At 40.7% G+C, this 23,387-nt stretch overlaps 1 protein-coding gene across 2 annotated transcripts in view; it reads right to left on the bottom strand.

The window, feature by feature from the left end:
• mctp2a (multiple C2 domains, transmembrane 2a) overlaps positions 1-23,387 on the bottom strand; it is a 51,957-nt gene that overhangs the window by 22,259 nt on the left and 6,311 nt on the right. For both annotated transcript variants that reach the window (XM_072695488.1, XM_072695489.1), the window contains 15 exons: positions 23,125-23,178; positions 21,067-21,139; positions 15,040-15,182; positions 14,876-14,952; positions 14,576-14,687; positions 14,093-14,128; positions 10,554-10,712; positions 9,710-9,843; positions 8,928-9,099; positions 8,655-8,748; positions 8,454-8,556; positions 8,135-8,237; positions 7,851-7,952; positions 7,455-7,529; positions 7,103-7,222 (listed from right to left, as the gene is read on the bottom strand). In XM_072695488.1, coding sequence (XP_072551589.1) covers positions 7,103-7,222; positions 7,455-7,529; positions 7,851-7,952; positions 8,135-8,237; positions 8,454-8,556; positions 8,655-8,748; positions 8,928-9,099; positions 9,710-9,843; positions 10,554-10,712; positions 14,093-14,128; positions 14,576-14,687; positions 14,876-14,952; positions 15,040-15,182; positions 21,067-21,139; positions 23,125-23,178 — 1,557 coding nt within the window. The remainder of the gene's footprint in view (positions 1-7,102; positions 7,223-7,454; positions 7,530-7,850; positions 7,953-8,134; positions 8,238-8,453; positions 8,557-8,654; positions 8,749-8,927; positions 9,100-9,709; positions 9,844-10,553; positions 10,713-14,092; positions 14,129-14,575; positions 14,688-14,875; positions 14,953-15,039; positions 15,183-21,066; positions 21,140-23,124; positions 23,179-23,387) is intronic.

Genomic DNA, 23,387 nt, shown 5'->3' with positions numbered 1-23,387 from the left:
TACTGGAGTTGTTCACACTGACTACAGTTTCAACTTACTCACATAGAGGCTGATGGGCGGCGGGCCATACAGTTGCCGGTGGGATGTGGTAATGTGTGTGTGCTGCCGGCAGAGAATGCAGGGTGGCTGTCAGCGGCCAGCCACACTGGCCACCACTGTTTAATCCGTGTCGGGAGCGTTAACACTCAGCGACCTTCTGGGTGACAGATCCGCCATGCGAGCCGTCTTCCCCCGAGGCCACTAGAGCCCGAGTGTCAGCTCTGCTCACGCACACACACGCGCATCACGGCCAGAAGGACCAGGCAGAGGCCAGCCGAGGCCAGAGCCAGTGGAGCCTGGGGAGAACTGTCCACTCTGACTGGGGTGGTGGTGAGCATGTTCATTACCATAGTGTAAGCACAGAACACACACCCACTAGGGTTGAACATGGAACATGTTTCATTGTGTCTTATAATAGGTACAAAAGCAAAGAGCTGTCGAGATGCAGAGTGCAGTAAAACCACATGTTAGCTTTTACCATAGGTATACATTATCCTGTATATCGTCGCTCGTATCTCCACCTCATATCTCCAAAATGTCAGCTTTACAGGAGAAGAAAAAAGATTTTTATTCCAAGTCATTTGGAAGCATTTCTATTGGTCCATTCATCATAAAACGGTAATACAATGTAAAGAACAACTGTCAGATTCATGCTATGTCAAAAAGTGAAAAATAGCTAAAATAGAGATACACAGATTGGTATGACAGCGATGACAATTTTTTGGATCTTTACTGAATTTATGTTTACTTCCAGTGCCATGCAATGCCTTCGCAACTGTACCTTGTGTTGCATTGCTAGCCTTGGATTTATTAGCGGACTGAAGCAGATTTTCTGCTAATATCATCATGGAGTTTTTTAGTATGCAGTGGGGTCCATGCTGAGTGTGTCAGACCTGTTGTGGTGTCACAAGTGGGGACCTACTCAATATCAGGCAGTTGGTATTAATGTTATGACTGATCCATGTATATGCACACATAGTTAGTGAATTTGAAATATTCACAACTATGCCGATGTGTGTGTGTGCTAACTCTGGCTAAGAAACACTACAATTAGTGGCTTTAAAAATAGGACAGTAAAAAAATAGGGTTTGTTTTTATTAAAAAGAAAAGTCAGCCTTTGCAGACAGACTACTTTAGAAATTTCACAAAGTCTATTTCTATTGTCTATTACTATCATTTCCAGTCAAAATGGTCATGCAGTACAAGTTATTTTTTGAGTAACAGAGAAAAAAGCAGAAAAAGACATTTAACAGAAGTCTCAACAACTAAATATAATGGAAACTTTTGGAGCATTTAGATGTCCACTTTTTCCCTTATTACAGTGTCTATTCTTTTCATGAGACTTGCTTTCAGATTTTCTGCAGGGAGGTTCTTCCACACTTCCAAAGTTAAGTCTTAGAAATTGGAGCATTTTCTGCTTCTCACGATGCAAGTAACCCCAAACACATTTAGTGATGCTGAGGTCCGGACTGGTCCATTGTTTTGAGAACACCAACAGCCTATTTGATTGATTTCCAAATATTTTGTACCAAGTGTTTGTTTATATTTCTCAGTAAGAGATTCTTGATTACCTACACATACTTTTAGTCCTCTTCTCACAGTGTAAGGATGCAAAGAAACACCTGTGGTTTGATCTGAAGCAAGAATGCAGCATGATTTTCTCCTCTTGCTCAAAGATGAAAGTTTGGCTTTTTTTTTATTTATTTGGTGAAAACCGTTTTCACTGATTTTCCTTCGACTTTTCCCTTTCTTATGCAAGTGAATTGCCTCATATCTAATCTGAAAATAATACTGCACATTCATATGATGCACACAGTCATTCTGACATTGTAATGTACTAAAAGAACATTTGACCTCATAAAATAATATATCTCAGACTAAATGATGGCAGCACTGTGATGTGGCAAACCACACTAGGCATTTAAGTCAATTAATTGAATAATCGAATAATAAAACATGCATGCAAGTTCACCAATAGGCAAGATTTCCTACAATGGTAAAGCCTCATTGTATGCATATCACAAACCTACCACACCTAGCAGTATTCACGTAAAAGCAGTCTAGAGGAAAGGCCGCTCACATTTGAGATTTGAGTGATTGCACAAGCATTCTGAAGCTGTTTGTGAGCATAGGGACATGATTGGCCAATGGCAGGCCTGTCAGCATGCGTGATGAGAGAAAGGTCCATAAGGTCAGCGCAAACCCAGTGCCAAGCCTCAGGAGCCAGAAGATAACACCCAGCATACACATCTCAATAATGCTCGCACTGTCAAAGCTGCAGCCATCACGCTACGCTTAGCGCCTGCCTCAGTCCGCCTCGTTAATTATTAATCGATTGGAGGATGGTTTCAAGAAAGAAAACCCTGCTCACATATAACGCCATCAAGGGCTTTTCTGGCTGTCATATCTGCAGTAAACTCCATGACAGGTCCCTGAAGAGCCTGGAGCCTGGGCCCCATGAGATGCCGAGAGGGACACACACAAACACACACACATACACACTCAATCTCAATCCAAATGTCCAGGCCAGGCCATTCAGCAAACTTTTAAACCAAAGTGGGAGAAATAAGAAAGAAAAATGAAATGCGGATGAAGTAAGATTTGCTCACACTGAAATGCAGTGAAAATAAAAATAAAAATAAAAACTGCACAACACTTTCCAGTGCATCTTAAAGCACTTCAGATATCAAATGAATATAATATAATCTCCCCTTTATTGCATTGGCATCCAATGCACTGGAGTTAAGAGGCTAATGTAGCAGGTAACTTCCGACGACTAATGTGAACCTCCCCATTTTAGCATTTTTATGTCTGATGGAAAAAGTCATTTAAAGGGTTACAACGTACAGGTTTATTTGGACAGATGCGAAGATTTAATGTCCATAAGAATGTTATGTCCTTAAGAAGTTAAGTTTGGAAGACTGGAAATTGTTTCACTTTTAATGCAAATAAAACACTTGAGAAAGACACTTTTGCCTGTGGATAACATCCATACACTTTATTGTTAACTTTTGTTCACCATTGCATTCTTTATGACTTAATGTGTTGGACATCATTGACCACCTGCAGAGAACAGCATTGGTGGATGTTTTGGATCTATAAAGCCTTACTGATGTTTCCATCTTATCTCTGCACTCTTCTATGTTTTAGCTTGGGTAGTTATCAGCTACACTCTTCCAAGTGGTTGCTTTTAAATGTACCCAGGGTTTTGACATATCTGGAAAAAACTGCTTCTGTTTCTGTTCATTATTACGCACCTTGGACATAGAATAATCTGCAGAAATATTAAAAAAAGGTCTGTCTTGTAAAAAAGATTTTTTGATCACAATGGGACTTCCTGGTAATAATCATAATCATCAAAACTGCAAGACTAATCTATCACATAGCCCCCATTATTTATGTACATTAATGCATTACTTGCATTGTTAGCTGCTCCAGCTCCAGCTACCTATTGGTTTTAGTGACACTGGAACACTGAAGAAGTAAACTTTGAACACCAAAGCTTGTCTTGGCTAATCGGCTGCATTAGGGCAGGTAAGGGACAAATTGTGTGGAAATTAGATTTTTGGCCAAACTATCTCTTTAAACCTGTCATCGCCAGGGACAGAGTTAAGCGGAATAATGGTGGCCGTAGTGGTAATCGCTTTGATCATGGTGGTCCCAGTAAAGCAGTTAATGGCCCAGACTGAGACAGTACTATTGCTGCTGCTCCCCCGGGGGTCTTTGGAACCGGCTCTGGCCCCTCTGCAGTTCTCATCTGGAGCGATGGCCACTGCCGACCCAGAGAGAGAGTGAGAGAGAGAGAGAGAGGGCGCGAGGGAGAAGAGATAGAGAGAAAAACCCTCCGTCATAGCTGCCAACTGTGTTTACAGCTGCGCGGCATCAAACATTCATCAGATGCCATCTTTACAGTCTGTGATGTGAAGCAATCAGCATTTCACAGCCTGTCAAATGATGTCTAAACCGCTTGCTACCTGGCAGTGTCAAAAAGAAAAACGTCTCAAACACACTTGTGGGCGCACACACACATACAAATACACATACACACAGGTTTTTCTTTCTAGTGGCAACTACTGACAGCCGAAGCAAGCTCATATGTTAAAATATTAATTCTACTTAAATACCTTAAGCACTCTAATGACAGCAAAGCTCGCAATCAGCTTTCATGTGTAAATGATCGCTTTTTCCTCCTCCTTCTTCCACTTCTTTTTCATCCCAGTTGAAACTGCTTTTGGAACTTTCAAGTTCTGAGGCATAGTAATTTTGGCCATGTAAACGCATAACTCATTTAGCCTCTGCAGCACAAAACTTTTTCATGGTGTGTTTGTGTGTGTTTTGTTTGGACAATGAGTGGGAGATTTTCTCATACTCGCTGTCTGCCATTATAGCCTTCACAGCTTCCTTCTGGAAGTAGAGGAATAATACCTGTTTAGAGCTCTGTACACTGTGTGTATGTTTGGCAGTGCTATAGCACCATCTGCAGTCTTGAATGGGCAGTGCACAAAAGAACTCTAGTTGACCCCTCTGCAGTCTCTGCTGATGCATGCCACATTCATCTCTCTGTCTTGGAAAGAGCCACATCTAAAAAGCAGCATTTTATGAAGATTTTAGCTGTCACAGTCTCCCTTCCTCACTATGTCTCTCTCTTCTCTCTCTCTCTCTCTCTCGCATTCCCTCACTATGATTCTCTCTCTCTGTCTCGCTCTCTCTCTGTGGCTAGACCATAAGCTTGTCAAAACTTTAGAAGTGCCATTTCTAGACTCATTACTGTAGCATAAACAAGTAATAAAATGTATTCCAGGTTTTGCTGTTTGGATCTGGGTGCAGAGCTGCAGATGCTTTCGAAGGATTCGCCAGAAGTTTTCTCCCTAAATGCAGACGATGCGCCCTTTCAAGATTACCTAATGAGCTGGGTGCTATTTTAAAACCACCGCCGCAGTCTGATATGGAGGAGAACTTCAAAAGGCAGACGTCCACTTAGAGTGGAGATTATGCAATCAGAGGTAGAAGCCCACCACCCCGCACACAATGACTTCTATGCTGAAGTTTACACCAACAGTGAGGGATACCGCTGGAGGGATCTTGTCTCATAAAACTGGGCTTCAGAACCATTCGGAATTGCTTCCATAACAGGCATTTGAGCATAGATAATGCAGTACTTTAGTCACTACTGAGTCACAAAATCAACATACCATCAGGTAAATTTGATTCATTATTTAAAATGCCACTGTGTTCAGATGGCCCAAATATATTGTCACACACGCACACACACACACACACACACACACACATATATATATTTATGTGTGTATGTATGTATATATTAAGGCTGTTGATACATTTTGTGCTAAGTCTGCATGTTCAGACAGAGATGCACTCTTTGAAACACACACACAGATTTCTCAGTGCCTGTGGATGAAAAGCCATGTCTTTTGAGAGGGAGTAGAGCCGAGAGAGGGAGTGTGTATAAGCTCTTGTGCTGTGAGGGAGGTCAGCGCACTGGCCTCGGGGATTTCCAGCGGCAGAGTTTGTGTGTACGAGTGTGTTCCTGGAACACAGCACGGCTGCTGGAGCCTATAGCTATGGACAAAGAAGCCGCAGCAGAGCAAATGCATTATAGGTGTAAAACCCAAAGAACTGTGATTTATAAATAATGTATGGTAATGTATATTAAAGCCAGGCTCACACATGAGGCGAATGGCGCCGGTATAGCCTGGAAGTGCACAGCAAAAGCACAGAGTCTGCTCTAATTATGCAGATGTAAGAGGAAAGCAGAGGCCATCTGCCCAATGTCTGACTCACTTACCTTAGTTCTTTAAAGCCCTAAGACATAAGCATACAGTAGAAAATGAGAGAGCTATTCATTAATCTAGATTTACACTGCTCACAACACATCAATGGTGAGTTGGTTCAAGAGGGGCTGGCAGTTGGATGTAATATGTCTCCAAGAGGAGCTATAGATAGTGGCCAATAATGCTTACAAGAAGACCCCACTCAACCTTTGGTTACTCATCTGTATGCTTTGTGCCCCCCAGCTGGCAAAAGAGCTTTGACTCCACAAGACATAACCAGCATTTATGTTCTCAGCAGTCTGTGCTCAGCCGTCACTCCCTGCATGCATCAATGAGCCCTGGGTGCCAATGACCCTGTTGTCAGTTCATCGGTTGTCCTTCCTTGGACCACTTTTGTTAGGTACTAACCAGTGCATACTGGGGACACCCTACAAGACCTGCTGTTTTGGAGATGATCACAATTTGGCTCTTTCAGCGATGCTTGACCTCAATATGCTTGTCCATTTAAATTTTTTTTTTTGCTTGCAACACATCAGCTTCATAAACTCGCTGTTCACTTTCTGCCTAAATATCTGTAAAGCTCTTCTTAACATAACACAGCTGGTTAATTCTTTGTGTATGTGTCATCCTTTGTATAAAAAGTAGGTTTGCCTACTTTTCGATTTTCTTTATTAAAGGAGTCCCCAAACTTTTAAAGGGCAGCACATAGTTGCTCTGAACATCCCTAACCCAAACCCTGCGTTATTCACCCACATCCATGTATGTAACGCATGTGAATAGCGAGCTTGGCTCTAAGGTGGCTGTTTTTTCTATTCACAGAGCGGCGTGGGGCAACAGCCAGCAGCGGCGCTAGCCTGCTTCTCTCCCCAGGTGGCCAAGCACATGGCCCTCCAACACCTACCCTTCAGGGGGCACTGCTCATTCCAGCGGCACAGGGGGAAGTGCAGATTGCACTCTGGCACCCAAAACGCCCTGCCTCTAAAAATACCCACTCCGCTAGAGCGGAGCCATGCTCTAGAGGGTTCTGGAACAACACCACAAGGACAATGTTTATATTGCACAGTGTTCCACAAAGGTAAACTCCATGGGAGAACACAACCACTCAGCGGTGGCATTACAGCATTATGTGTGCTGTCTGATGATCGAATGATGACTGTCTAAAAGTGCTAAGATAAATGTGCTTTATCATAGCTGAGTGATTACTTTGTCAGTCTTGTCGCTGGGACGTAGGCCTACTATGGAGTTCTATACAGGATGGCTGGAGGACTTACCAGGAAGGCAGTGATGCTCCTCTGAGTGCTCTCCCACTGAAAGCAGCTATTAATGTACTGCAGTGTATACAGAACAGCCATGCTGATCCTCCTCACACGGTAAATGTTGCGCGCTAACAGCTAATGGGGGACAAAACAGTAGTTAGCAAGATGTGCTTGGGGACGTAATGTTCGCAACACGACGTTAAGTGAGGTGTGGAGAGGCTTTTTACAAGGAAGCTTAGCTGGTAATAAATATTAATGCATTGAGCCGTGTTAGGGCTTGTGTGTTGATGTGAAGCCATATAAGAACATATTGTTATGCTCCAACCACAGGTGACAGACTGCAAAACACCAGTAGTGATAAACCCACCTTTTTATTAAACTTCGGGTTGTCCTCCACAAACTTTTTTTCCTTGGGTTTGAAGGTTCTGATGGCAGCTCTGACCTGTGAGAGGGAGAGTTCAAGGCAATGAGGGGATAAAGCTTCATCAAGTCAAAGAAAATGTTAGCTTTGGTTCACTCTTTGCTTAGGGTCAGACGACTTATCCTCACCCACACCTACTTACCCATTACTAATAATGAGTAAATCAGTAGTAGTAATTTATTTGATAGTACTAAGCAGGACTATGTTGTTTGGACAAAAAATCTAAAATAAGGTAATAAGGTAATCTTTTTAAAAACATTCTTCATTACCAAAATATTAGTGTACACAGTATAGGCGGTGCTAGACAGTATCCCTCTGTTTAATATACAACTGCATTCTTACCGGATTGTATACAACATTCATCTCCAGCGTGATGCTTCCCTTGGATGGCCCTGTCAAATCCTCCTTTTTCAAAAAGCTGGTTATCTGCTGTCCATTGGAAACCTATCACATCAATGATGTGTATTAATACCATGTCAAAATGGACCTCTGGTGGGCTATGTGGAATTCCAGAGAAGTAATCTTCAAAATGCATAATAAATACGGGTCACACAGGCTCCCAGATAAAAATAGGCAAGGCATTAAAATAGAGGGAAAAAACAAGGAATGTCTATTTTTGCACTTACTGTCAGCAAAGGAATAGTAACTTTTCCCAGGAAGCCTCGTGCTTTGTCCCCATCTTCGCCAAAAACGGTGAGCTCCAAGACTTCGTGGATGTCCCTTATTGGACTGCAGGAAAGCCCCAAAACTCATTTCACAATGCAGTAAATCAAAGACTGTACTAAAGTTTGAAGTAACCATTGAATCTAACAAAAGTGTATAGGAGATCAAATGTGAGGACAAACTGCATACACACAATGTTTTAAGTTTAATAGTGATTACTTGCAGATATCAGGTTTACATCTTAAACTTAAGTTTAGAATGAGAGCTATATGTGCCACTCACAATGTACAGGTTGTTCTCCATTCTGGATTTAGGGTCTTGTAGATGGTTTGAGTTTGCAGCTTGCTGTTTCCAAGCTCCAGCACACAAAATGGGTCACTCTTACCTAAAACAGTGCAGACCAATCAGATTACAAATGTAATGAGAATGAGGGAAAGTCTAAATACTAAAATGCTTGAATATACTCTTGAATTAAATCAGTACCATTCAGATCAGTTGAAGAAAGGTCTGTGGCCCTCACAACCTTGACCTGTAGGTACCCAACATCCTGTATGTTCGTTAGTGTGTTCCTGAGACTCTGCACACAAAACAAGCCATGCCACTTCAGCCTTATTAACCATTAATCATTCATTTGGTCTAGTTTGTTTTCAATCAAAATCAATTTACAAATAGGATATTGATTTAGACAGTAACTGAAGCTGATGGGAGCAAATGCAGAAGAAGAATGGGCTAAAGGAAAAGAAAACAGAGACTGACGTATTGCTGAAGCGTCTCCTGGTCTATTGGAGCGGAACCCAGGTCAGAGACAGATGCTGCAGGGCAGGGGGTTCGAGTGACCAAAAACACCAGTCTGCCTTTTCCTGCACCCACCACATGCGTGTATGAATGCTTCTGGTTGATGTGTAGTTGAGACAGGTCAAATTCAAGCCTGCACACGACAGCAGTTACCATTTGAAACCAGCAATAGCAATGTACTGTAAGCTATATATGTACGCAACATAAGCCTATGGGCTCCCTGTGCTCAATACCTTTAGACACATCTTTTCCTACGTTTTGTTCAATCCCTAAAACAAGCAGTTGATTTCAGAGTGCAGATTCTGATCTTTTAACTGGTATTTGTGCTTTCCATGCAGAAAAATCTGATCCAAAAACTAAGTGACCTAAAATACACAGATAGTGGTGCCATGTGAATAATAAAATAGCAGTACAAAATGCCCTGTAAATCCCTGACCTTGACAAAGGTTAACATTGCATTTACATTGGCCTGGTCCAGCAGTGCACCACAATGGAGTCCATATATTTTTAATGGGAACCATTGGTTCCATCATACGTGCATGATGATAAAAAAGTTGAGGGGAGCTGAACTGAATCCAAACAGGATCCAAACTTAATGTATGAAATATTCGTCTCACTTTTCAAATATTGCCATGTCACACAGAAAAATATTAGACATTTGTCAGAGAGGCCTCTTGTTGGTACTTGATACAGGGAAGTGAACTGTACAGCTAAAGTGTATTGTGGTTGACATGTGGACATACATTCCCCAGCAATCCTCGCGCTTTCGGCCCTTTTTGCAGAACACCTCCACTACCAGTGTGTCCGATTGGCCATCATCAAAACGATTGAAGTCGAACTTCTCCCTCCACTGCGGGTTTGCTTTAATGCACAGATTCTGAGACAGAGGGAAGAGAGGCGGAGAGAGAGAGAGAGAGAGTCACCACAGTAAGTAGGCTTAAGGCAGTGCCACTGCAGAGACAGTTAACATGACAGGTGAATTATGTTTCATTCAGCCAGGCTAAGGCTGAGTATGGCAGGGGGAGGAGGGGAAATGGGGCATTTTGGAGAACACACTTGCATCTCCTCCCAGGGATTACAAATCCTGACACCATCCAATTAGAATGAGCTTTGTTAAACAAACAAGCAAGCCCAAACAGAGCCGAAGCTGTTAAAAAAAAAGAGTAAGAAAATACAATGACATGAGAACACAAGACTAGCGCTGGGTGGAATCGTCAGGGGGGGAGGCCAACACACTGAAGCAGAAGCAGATGAGCAAGGCATGCTGGGTACGCAAATGAGCCTGGTGAAAAGCAGCGGCAGAAGCATCAGGAGATTCTCAGTGCCAGCCACAGCCAAACTAATGAGCCACTCTCAGCTAAGCCTGAGAGAGAGAAAAAACACTGAGAGAGTGAGAAAGAGAGAAAGAGAGAGTGAGAGAGATGTGGAGGAGTAGAGAGGTACATACAGGGGAAGCATGGCCACAGAGTGATAGGCGGTGCTACAGTTGAAATAATCCAACTGGGCATATGGAGAGAAAGTGCAGGGCAGGAACAGAGATCAAGAAAAAAACAGAGAGAAAAGAAAGAAACATGCAATAACTCTCACCTTGCTGCGGAACCTCTGCTCACCCAGGCTGAAAAGGACGTACAAGTCGCCCTCACCACCCTCAGGCATGTCCTGACCCTCTACCAGCACCACCGTGTAAACTTCACTCCACCATGGGCACTTCTGGGTGGTGGTTGCACGTATCTGCTGTGGCTGACCCTGGAAACCAACCCATGAATTTAACTGGTTACATCACTATATATAGAAAAGGCTCAGCTCACACTGTGAAAATTTAAATAGAATACATTCGATTTTTAATATGAGTGATTAAATGATGAAGTGGAAAATAACAAACTGTTCATCATGCAAGCCACCACTACACAACTCGGGTGATGTATGGTTACACTCAAAGGTGACTTGAATAGCCTAAACCCATACTAAAATAAATGTATTGCTACTTCAGTTAAAAATTAAAAAATGATGTAAAACTAACTTGCAGTACTAAGAAACATATCCTCTCTACACAGGGAGCAAACTTTGTTAGGCCCTTTTCATTTTGATGTTACCTTGATCTAAAATATATGATAAATCTCAAGGTACAGAGGAATGATGAATCACAAAGCAGTGCAGTACAGATGTTGGTACAGAAATGTTACTTACTTAAACATACAAACCTACACCTCACGTCCTCATAAACATACTCATAAAGTATTTTAGTATAATGTTTCCCCACTGCGGGACTAATAAAGGACTATCTTATCTTATGTTGGGAATTTTATGTGATGTTATGCAAAAATATGGGAGGAGGAATATGCCAGAAGCCCCTACTCCCTAAAATCCTTTTTCACCAGCAGAAGCCACCTGATTTCCTCCCAATTACCATATGCTGATAGCATATGAAGTTTTGACTACAAACAAATGTACCACAGTAAGATCCTGCCAGTATAGATTCATGCCAGTTTCCTCTCTTCCAGTAATAACACAAGCTACACAATAGCTATCCATTGTGGAGAATCTTCAGGCTTTACAGTTTACCAAATATGCTGACAAGGCTAACAGCCAACAGAAGCTAGTAGCCACCAATTAGCAGGACTGTTTTTCATAATGCTAATTGGAGGTTATTTAATTTCATATTTAGCATCATTTGCTTTTTTATTTGAACTTATTATTTCATGTTAGTTCATTTAAAGCAGCATTATGTGATAATTGGCATTTCGGAAAGTGTAATTCGTGTTTTAAGCCACCACAAAATGACACGTTTTTTGCATTTCTAGACAAGCTGAGAGATACAGAACCATCATGGGAAGTGAAAGAAGCATTAGACTAGACTAGTCTAAAGCATAGACTAATGCACTCGAGTAATATTATGGAATTTTACATAAGTGTGACTCAGGTTACACAGTGTTGTGCAGTTCTCATGAGTGTTTTCCGGCCAAAGTTGCATAGTGCAGTTAGCAGCGTGCTGAGCCCGGAGTAGCAATGATAGTCTCACTACTCTACAAATTACAGGTTAATAGAGCATCACAATGATCTCAAGGCTGTCTTTTCAAGGAAAAAATGCTAAAAAGATGCTAAAATGAAAGTTGGATGCTTTACATCTAAAAGGCTGTTGTCAAAAAGAATAAAACAAAAACAAACTCCTGGCCAGTGTGCCACATAATGTGTTATTAGAATGGCAGCATTCACAATACTTCAGTCAACTGTTCAAAAGTGGCAACCAGGATGTCCATATCAGTGAGCACGCGTATGTTAGCAACAGTCCATTACAGGCAGATGGATGGCAGTGCGGTGAAGGGCTGACTCGTGGGTTGATGGCCCTGCACTTTAAAAACAGCAGCGTCTGTGAGCAGCCAGGCAGGTTTGGCAGTAATCAAAGAGCGGAGCTGTTAACAGGCCATGGCTGGTGTGGGAGAGGGTCTGAGCCTGTGCCCCATTAACAGCAACCCCCCCCACCAAACACTGCGCACTGCACACACCCCTGCATTAACATGTAATGTGATGGCCATGTCTCCATAAACAAGGCTCTCTAAAAAGAGAGAGAGTGCGAGATAAGGGGGGCTGCAGAGGGTTTTTGGGATAGAGATATAATGTTCATCCGAGCCAAGTCATCCCAAGTGTTTATTTTGGACAAATGTGCGATCTGCGCGGCCAATAAAACAATTCCACTTAACAGTAAGTGGCCCCTAAAGAGAGGCTATTCCTGGTGCTAAAAGGGTCAGGGGATTGCTTCCATATGGTGGGACAGCATGGGGACGGTGGGCAAGGCGCTCGAAGCTCGGCCCATTTGGCTTCTGCTGCTGAGCTGTCCGTCCACAGCTGTGATATTACATCTTAACATCTGGGTTATAGCTCGCCATGCCTGGGAATGGGCCGCAGCTCAGATCCTCAGCATCCTATGCTGGCAGAATGCCTTGAAGAGCGGACACGCGCACACACACACAAAGAGACACAGACACATACACACACACACACACATACACTCATACAAGCTCAAGCCCCCCTGTCAGAGTGAAACAGCACCACACATTGCACGCCAGTACAGTTGCCAGCCTCCATCTCGGAGGCAGTGTCAGTGTGGCTGTGATGGCGCGAGTGTGAGAGAGAAAGGAGAAGACGGGGAGATGAGAGGACAGTCTTCCGCCTCTCCCGGATAGGTGTCAAATAGAGCTGAGGCTCAGCTGTGCCGGCAGAGAGATGCGATTCAAGCCTGGTGCTGAATAAACCACCAGTGTGAAAGCCACAGAAAAACAGTCACCTTCAGAATGAAAGACCAGTTGAACTTCAGTAAAGTTCAAGATGAGGTGTCTAAATGCATATTTTAAGCCAAGGTTCAATCGAAAAATCCTCGCAAGTTCTTGATCTGCATCTGCCTGTGCACAGTTTGGCATTTCATTTGCACCAAACTGAATATCCTTACAGAATGAGATAGTAGACAAGTACATATATAGACTGGGCATAAAGCCATACCACCAGAAGTGAAATAATGAGTGGGAGCCTCCATCCAGGAAACATCTGAAGTGCCTCTTAGCTCTGCCTCTATAAATGAAGGCTATTGCCCATTGCTCTGACATCAAGCGATTTTTGTTGAAATGTGGCTATAGTCCTTCTAACCTTAATCAAAATGCAAATAAGACAATCTGACATGTTCAGACCACTGCAACATGCTGCCCAGTCCAGCTGCTGCAGTTGCTCAGCGTACTGTGTAAAAAATACTCATCACTCTAAAAGCAGACATATGGAGATTTATAAAGCATGAGCTGAGGTGGTCAAAAGACAAGTCACTCAACAATGTGTGCTGTTTGCATTAAAACTTTCTGAAAATAAAGTTCTACTGGGATGTAGTATAATGATTTACTGCCCTCCAGTGGCAAATAATAGAGCAACTGAAAGTTTCTGTTGCATTTACTGAAGGAAGACTTTCTTTTCTTTGCAAATTCACATGACTGCTATTTTATAGCTTGTGAGCTATAAAAGCTATTTAAGGATAAGAGAGAATAGATATTTTTATAATGTAAAAATGAGCTGTGTACAGTAGTACTTGTACACACACAGATTGCCACTAAGAAGTCATTAAGAAGTCATCATCAAGAATCATTTACCTTGTTAAAGCTTCCTTTCCTCTTCAGTTGCCACTTCTGTGGTAGAGACAAAGACAACACACATGAATTTCTCATTATTAGATTATTGTATCTTACAGCTATCCGAGGATTAGATGTGTTGGAAGCACGAAAGAATGTGCAAGTCTAAGGATATGAGCAACTTTAACAAGACCCCAGCTGTGATGACAGGTTTAGAGCATGTCCAAAATAGAAGGTCTTGTGGGGTGACAAGGTCATGGGCACCCAAACCTCATTGATGTAATCTATGGAGACCCGACCTCGTCACTTACAGGACTTAAAGAATCTGCTGCTAGTGTCTTAGTGCCAGATACCACAAGACACCTTGAGAGGTCTTCTGGAGTCCATGCTTTGAGGGGTTAGAGCTGTTTTGGTGGCTTGAGGGGGGACTACCCAATTTTAGACAAGTGGCTTTGATCTTATAGCTGATTGATGTATATTGTGTGTTTTGTTTGCAGAACATACAGTTCGTTTAGTGGGCCCATCCGAGACAGTCACACAGGCGTCTAAGACAATCACCCCCATGTCGTCCTCTGCACTGCTGGCGTCCTCTAAACGCAAGATCAGCTCACAGGTTCTGAAACAAAAGAATGTGCATCATTTTCAGCTGCTAACAGTACATAGGTTAAGTTACTTAAGTAGTATGATGAGGCAAAAGGGAGAAGGAAGTCTTAAATTTTAACGTATATCAATTCATGTATCAATTCAAGTCATATCATTCACAAATATATGATATGACAGGGACCAAAGACGAAAGTGTCGTACTTGTCCAGCTCCAGTTTACTAAGCGTGATTATGCTCGAACCCATGAAGTCGTGTGATCTCAGGTCGCGGTCATATACCTGTGGCAACAAACAAACAGTCAGAAAAGGCTTGGATGGAACTTGCAGACATGCATAAAGAAATGCTGTGGGAGATTTCTGACACACCTGAACTAAAACAGTCTGCTCCAAGTCTCTGATGGGGAAGGAGAAGGACTCATTCCACATGGGGTTCAAGTTCCTGTGCACAACCTTGCTTTTGTACAACGTCTTGCCGTCTACTTTGAATTTGACATATGGGTCACTGGTACCTGTTGAGAAAGAATTTGAGAAAAAGCAGCTGTCAGTGTGTTAGTAATTACTGCAATCACGTTTTTCTCTGTAAAACTCAAGTATAAAGCAGCTGGTGGGGTATAAAACACGTAAGCTTGGTGAAAAACAGATTAGCTTTAAAAGAAAGAACAGCCATGTGGCCCACCCAACCTGCAAACCACACACAGACTCTCTCACTCACTCGCTCACACACACACATATGCAGACTAGATACAGCAGCAGTGCTATTGTTGGGCCTGGGGGGAGGTGGACATCACATCTCTTTCAGACACAGAAGGATGTGAGCTGGTTAATTGTAAAAAAAAAAAAGAAGAAGAAGAAGAAAAAAAGAAAGAAAGTAAGATCTCTGGGCAGCTTGAATCCCCCGGCACATTAAACCCCCCGAAACCAGGAGCAACTGGTGTTAATCTCCAAAAAGCCTGTTAAGACTCCATCCTGCTATGGCTGGGCGAAGAAGAGGAGAGGGACAGTGTGTCTTTGTCTATGCTATGGCACGCTAGATTGGTGGTAAGAAAAAGAAGAGGAGGGGGAGAGGGAGGGAAAAAAAAAGAAACAAAAAACAAAATATGAGCGGAAAGAAAGGGACCCATGGCTTCATTTGTATGGACGGATAAAGGGAGTGCTTGAGAAAAGCTGCGGGGAGCCTGGAATCACATGACAAAAGGCCCTGTGGGGACGGGCTGTCAGGCCTGTCAGAGCGTTCCTCTCCAAATGAACAGCTCCAGGAGGCAGCTCCGCCCTGCCAGCCGCTGACAAGCCAGCCTCAGGCAGCCTGACAGGAGGAGAAGGGCTGGAGCAGCCAGGGAAGAGCTGCAGTGTGACTGAAAGCGGTGACGGCGGAAATTAACGCGGGCAGGGTGTGTGTGTTTGGGGAGGCGGGTGGATGAAAAAGAAAAGGAAGGTGTGTGTGCTGGGGGGGTGGGCTTGTCGGACTGCTTTTTAGAGGACATAGCAGTGGTGTGTGTGGTGTCAGGCGGGCAGTGGGCTGGGCGTTAATTGTTAGGCAAATAGAGGCGAGACGGAGGTGGGGGTATGTTGGGGGGCATCGCGCCTCGCTGTCACAGAAAGTGAAGACTCAACTAGTGAAGAGACAGAAAGAGATCAGGGTGTAAACGGCAGCTACGGCACACACCACCTCCACCTGCAGTTTTAATGAGAGCTGTCAGGTGCAAGCTGCAAAGTCCACACACAGTGATTTCAAACATTTTCCTCCTTTGAAGTTTGTAACGTTGGGAGATTTACTGCCCTTTCTTTCCCAAAGTGTTTTTAATTCAAATGAGTAAACTTAAAGGTGAGGCGGCTTTATTTTGAGCAAAATATCAGGTAGAATTATGCGCATCATTAACTACAAACTAACAACCTCTATTTCCTCAAAATGTTATATTTGCTATTTTAATATTTACTTAATATGTTTTTAATATTGTGTGTGTGTGTGATCTCAAAGTTCAGAGAATACACACCTAAATGTGCCTAAAAGTCTCACTTATGCATTTTGACCACACAAAGCCATTTTCTTTGGCCACAACTGGCCACAGCTTTTTTCCACGCTCTAAATCACAGCACTGCTTAAATCACAGCATAACTTGTCTGGGTATATTACGGATGTCATCAGTAAAAAAAGAACACTAAAAAACACTGACCAACTACATGTTTCACTGCAGAGCGAGTGTAATTAGTCGATTGGATTGATTGGATTTAGCACAGTTTACTGAATGGCATAAAAACATAATACAAACTTGAATACAAAATCATATGTATACATAATTTTTTTTAGTTTAAACACCCTGCTGTTTTCATCCATTTGAAATTTCAGATGTCAAAAACTAAATTTAAAAACAAATAGAGAAATATACTGTGATATCTTCTTATTTATGACACATCACACACTCCTAAGTAATTCAATAATAAAGTTCTTTTAATTCCCTAAAAAGCATTCAGTTAATGGTTATTTTTGTAGATCATCCTTTATAACCACTGTACAATGGAATTTACCCACTGAATTTAACCCATCTGTGGCAGTAATCACGCATGCACACACACACACACAAACACACACACGCACACACACACAGACAAACAGTGTTGGGCAGCAGTGCTTGGTGAGCATTTGGAGTTAGGTGCTTTGCCCAAGGGCACTTCAGCTGTGGATGTCCACGGGAACGCTTCTCTAACCTTTAGGCCTTGGGTACTTGCAAATAAAGAAATAAAGGAAAGGTTCTATGGTGTGAATGTTTTCTTTAAGGTTCATCACACTCTTACATGTTTTTAAGGAATCAAAAACTTCTGTGGAATCTATTGATCCAATGCTTCCTTATTCCTCATCCTGCTCATACCTAAAACTCTTCAAGCCTACCCAAAGTGCAAGTGTTCGCTGTTAAATAGTGTGAATGTATTTAGCTGAAATGTAGCACAAATAATATGTGGTTAACACTAATTAGGTAATAAGAGATATATTATATATAGTTATATATAGTTCACAAACCTAATGTACAATTAGATCAGTATAATGGACCAACCTATGGAGATACTGTATTTTACTGCATTTGCATATTTACCATATGAAACATCCTGGTGGAATTAGTCCATGATTCCTATAACAGTGCATCCCGTATTTACAGTTTAAATACAAGTCTTGATCTTAGGTATCATACTGAATATGCCACATTTGCAGTTTTCTATATATGAGGGAATTTAATCCCCAATTTTTTTATTCTACATTACATAATGAACATTTCATAATGCATGGACCATTAAGAACTGTCCAAAATTAATTGAGGAAAAAAAAATTATAATAACTAACATCAAAAAGAATTTTCATTCTTAAAAAAGGTTTGTTTTAACAGTGTGAATTAGAGAATATAGTCCTATCTGACATTTTAAACAGTGGTCTGGTTTGTGGAGTGTTGTAGGCCTACTGATGAGTAGACCACAGTGTTCTGAAAAGCAGGGTGTGGTGAAACCTGAAGATGATGTTATATGTTACCACCAGCAGATGGTGATGTATTTCACTTATTTGTAGGACTCAGTTTCTGTGCAGCATAATCAACAAGGGGAAAATCCCCTCTGAGAATATTTCAAATTTTAAAGAGCTGTTTTTTCTTTTTCCTTTCCTTTTTGTCTCACAAGACAAGACAAGTGCCTCTGGTTTATAAGATCTAGTCTGCGTTGCATCGCCAATAATTGTTCTTTCTGGAAATGCAGAGATGAATCACGTTCATACCAGATTCAACTGGCTGTGAGGAATATGACTGAAATATTGTAATTATGAGAAATAATGAGGGGATGATCGTAATTAACAGCCTCTGGGCATACACCTGTGACACTCATCAGGAGAATTAGGTACCCAATCAGCTTGGCAAGGCCTGCCAGATAAACTGGCACTGGATCTGAAGAATTGTGCTGGGCATCAAATTGGAATTGTGCTCACTCCATTTGTGCCTAAGATTGCTGCAAACACTTTGCAAACTAAAAGCTCTTGTGAAGATTCCTCTGTATCTGTGCTAGAATAGTTGACGTGGAGCAAAAGCTCTTTCTCTTTGGCTCCTCACGTAGCAGCTTAGCCTGACTGTGCTCATGTTGACTCTAGGCTTTGTTTTATGCCCGGACAGTCCATTTGCATTCACTGTGTTCTGACGAAAGTCTCATTTGCTTCTTTATGCATTGTACCAAAATAGAAACAACGTTTCAGTGTGTATTTCCCACATGATTTCATTGCCAAGAGTCTATATATCATATCATACACTATATGGACAAAAGTATTGGGACACCTGCTTATTCATTGTTTCTTCAAAAGTCAAGGGTATTAAAAAGACTTTTTGATTTTCTGTCTCTACTGTCCAGAGAAAGCTTTCAACTAGATTTTGGAGCACTCCTGTGAGGATTTGATTGCATTTAGTGACAAGAGTGTTAGTTAGGTCAGGTTGCTACCTAATCCTGTTAGCCCCTACTCATGCCAAAAATATTGGATAGAGCACCATCATTCCACTGCTTCATGCCCTATGCTGGAGGCCGAATACCCCTCTAGTCCAACACTGGCATTAGGTATAGTTCCAATAAGTTCATGTTTAGCTGCTTCAGAGAGTGCTATTCAATTGGCAATCCTTCTCTAGATGTGCATGTGCATCTGCACATCTGTGTCAGCAATGAGTGCAACTTATAATAGCTGAATCTGTTAATTAGAGGTTGTGTCCAGAAACATTTGGACATATATGATACAAGAGCTGTTTCTGACAGATGGGTAGTACGTTTTGTGAATACTATAACCATTAAAGGAGTGGCCTGAGTCTGCAGCACTGTTGCATTCAGGTCAGACCACATGCCTTACTGTTGTCTCAGAAAGGTGTCGCCAGCCTAAAGCAGCTGAGATAAAGAAACCGGACGTATGGTCATAGTCTTGTGACAAAGCTTTAGTGCAATTTAAAGTGTTCGCTTTGTGTTCATATGCATTACTGTCCAAACGTGATAGGCAGCCATATAATGGTTTAAAACTATGTATCTCAGCAGTAAGTGTGCTTTTGCCTTAAACAAAATGCCATTAGAATATTATTTATTTATAATTATTATTTATTCACTGACTTCTCTGTGAACTCCAGCCACTGTATTGATTTATTTAGTTCCACCAGATTTACTCTAGTACAGAACTGATTATATAAATTAGGTAGTGAATGTTAACTGTAAACACTGGATTTCCTTCAGAGCTTTGGAAATGGTTAAGCTAACACATACACACACAAAATCAGAATGTATTGTTTACAGAATGTATTGTGGTTTTTATTTATTTGTTTGTTTGTTGAGATTATTTAAACAAATAAATGTTTAATTTTTATTACAGTATTATATGTTCTATTTCCACAGTTTATAAAAGTCTGCTAGTACATTCAGGATCAACATTCACCCATGTGGAGCTACAGTATGATTCCTTGTGTCTGTTAAGTGTTGGTTCTATATCCAGAAACCTTACTTTAACCCTCTCTATTAAGAGAGGCAACCCTTTAGACTCTCACCTCTCTAAGGTACAATTTGAGTGCACCAGCTTCCTAGTAGTTTATCTACTCCACAGTCTGATCCTGACCTGTATGATCCTGACCTTATTGTTATCATAAGACATTTATCAATCAAATAAATGTTTCCATAACATACAATTGCTGTCAGAGGTTTGCATACACATAATGTTTTGGCATGTTGTGGCAATATTGGGCTGTGAATCATTTCTTTGAACTGCTTCTACAGTTGAAAGAAATTTTTGAAAGCCCAGTATTGCCACAACATTTATGTCCATGATGCAAACCTCCTGCCACACCTGTGCATTCGTCTGTACCAAGTCAATGCTTGGGTTAGAAATGCAGTCTTGCCAGATATCTAGCATGATTTAGCCTCATGTCCTGCATGCCATTTACTAAAACCATATCAAAACATTTGCAAACAGGTGGTTCTTGTCAAGTAGGAATTGTACATGTGCAAACAGCAGATCAGAATCTTACTGCTAATAGCAATACTGCTATTATTAATACTAATTTCATTATTAATAGTAATAATACTCTTTAATACTTTGTGGTTACAAATGAGACACAGGTGGAAACACTAATGGACAGGTGTGGCTAGGACAGCAAAATACAAACAGAGCCATGTGCTTGGGATCACATGGCAACACAAAACAGGGGCAGGCATGACAATAATTGCAAATTTACTGCAGATGAATCTCTTCGCAAATGAAAAAACACTCCACAAAGCCATCACAGAATATTACAAACTATAAAACCGTTCATGAATGATTAAATTGAGCAATGAGACAAAACAAAACTTATGAGAAAGGAGGATAGAAAATACTTACATTTTAAAACATAAAAACATAAAATTGCTCACCAGAGCGGTCTCTGATGACCAGGTTCCTTCCTTCTTTTAAGTTGATGGAGAGGACATAGTGGACCTTCTGGGGCTGTTATATAAATACAAAATTACAAAATACAAATTAATTGGTCATCACAAAGTTTAGATATTGAGAAATGGCTTAAGCCACAGCTTTCTTTGGACTCTCTTCCTCTTCTTCTTCTTCTTTCAAAAACTAAATAGTAACTGTAGCACAGCATTAGCAGAAACTTTAAAAATGTATTTCCAAAAATGCTGCATTAACCAAAACTTTTTAAAAAGTTTTTCTTTAAAAAATGCTGAAAAAAGAAATGCTGCATTAACTGAAACCAAAGACATTTATTAAATGCTGAATTTCAAAAACGCTGCATTGCAGAAATGCTGCATTAACATTTAAAAAACTGTACGTTTCTGAAGGGGAGTTTAAGGGGTTAATGGCTTTAATGAATTCTTTCAATCAGATTAAGAATATGATACATATTTTAAAAACGTAAAGACATATCAACTTATGACACTACAGAGTGTTTTTGAGTTAACTCAACTCAGTTTAGTCACAAGTTCTTCTAACTCACATGTTTTAGTTCTGCACCTCATTTTAATCACCAATACATTTTAAGTTGAGCTTATATTGAGGTGTCGGAGTCCCCTCGTTTCAATTTGTTTACTGTTCATTTCCAGCTGCAGGTTAGGACTCTCTATCACCTGGGGGGAGGCCTTCCCAGCTTGAAAAGTGTGGTTAGTAGAACAGTTAGTTTTCTGGATGTTCCTAGAACATTTTTATCTGTTTATTCATTTATTTATTTAATCCAGGCGTTTTGTTTTACATTTGGATTGGCACATTCCAAAACATAATGCAATGTACATAATTTTAACTTTTTTTATCAGTGTAAGTACATTATATATTCTATTTTATGTTTATATAATACTCAAATTTAAGTTTGTAAAACTTGAAAATGTTTTATGACACATTTAATAAATATTATATAATATTTAATATATAATATATAATATTAAGTGTGATTGATTATTTATAATTTTTTTCAATGTCTCTATTGTATTTAATGTATTGTTTTGTATTGTATTTAATGTTTCCATGAAGTTTTGTCTAAAAACTATGAACTTTGTGTAAGAAACATTCTTAAACGGTCTCTAATAACATAGTTCACTCATTTTTATAACGCTTCCTGAAATATTATTTCTCATTATTTCTAAACATTGCTGAATGTTCCATATAATGTTTTCTGCTGCTCCTGTTCTCAGACTCTGGAGCATGGTGGGCTGTGGTGTTGATGGGATTCAAACTTATGATCTCCTTTTCCAAATAAGCAATTAATAGGTTACGCCACTCTGTGTGAAACCATGTACGTTTCTGTGTCCAAGAAAGAATAAAAAGGTGAACTTACTCAGAACTGTGTTTTAATGTTTTGTAGTTTCACAGTTCTACAGTGGCACAATGGTCCAATGGACAGTAAACAAATTTAAAGGAAAGAACAAGACTAAAAATCTTCCAAAATATTAAAGCAATTTCATCTGCAGTACATTTAGACAAACACAGGCATATTTACCATTTGTTTTCAGATTTTGCACACAGTAAGCAATCTCAAACAGTATACAGTGAGCACCGGAGCGGTGGGCAGTGGTTTGCAGCTTGCCAAGCCTGGTTATCTAACCGCTGAGCCACCACTGCCTTTTACTATTAACTGTTTTACTATTACTTGTTTTACTTACTGCATTGTTCACCAAACTGATATGAAGAAAATAAAAAAAAAACTAAACTAAGTTGAGTTAACAAAAAAAAACTGTTACGTTTTATTTTTAATTGGCCTGCCTTTCTTTTTTTTTCTTTTTTTACAATGTAGCAGTGCAGCGCTACTCATTAAGAAGAATGAATTTAAGAACAGAAGTAACTCAAGGTTAAACAACGGTTCACGCTGCAGAATTGATTAAGTATTAGATTTATAAGTAGTAACAAGCACTGATCATAAATCATTGTCACTGATTATACACACACACAGATTGTAAATATGGAACACGTGTGGATTGCACATTACTCACCTTCTTTTCTCCTCCTGAGACATTTGTGTCATAGTCATTGCTCTCATTTGTACCCTGACAAGAAAAAGATTAGAATGGCAGTAGTCAGTAGTGACAGTGGTCAATCCTTCCTATATGAGATATGCATTAAGACACAAAATCTGGTACACTTACTCCTTATCTACACTCCTAGCCATTTTATCAGATACATCTACCATTCACAATGATTAACTGTAGCCTGTGAGGTCAGTTTCTGAGCTGTGTTGGTTGAATATTGTTGATTG

The sequence above is a fragment of the Salminus brasiliensis genome, chromosome 13, assembly GCF_030463535.1.
Source record: "Salminus brasiliensis chromosome 13, fSalBra1.hap2, whole genome shotgun sequence".
NCBI classification, from domain to species: Eukaryota; Metazoa; Chordata; class Actinopteri; order Characiformes; family Bryconidae; genus Salminus; species Salminus brasiliensis.
This window is presented reverse-complemented; position numbering and strand designations above follow the sequence as displayed.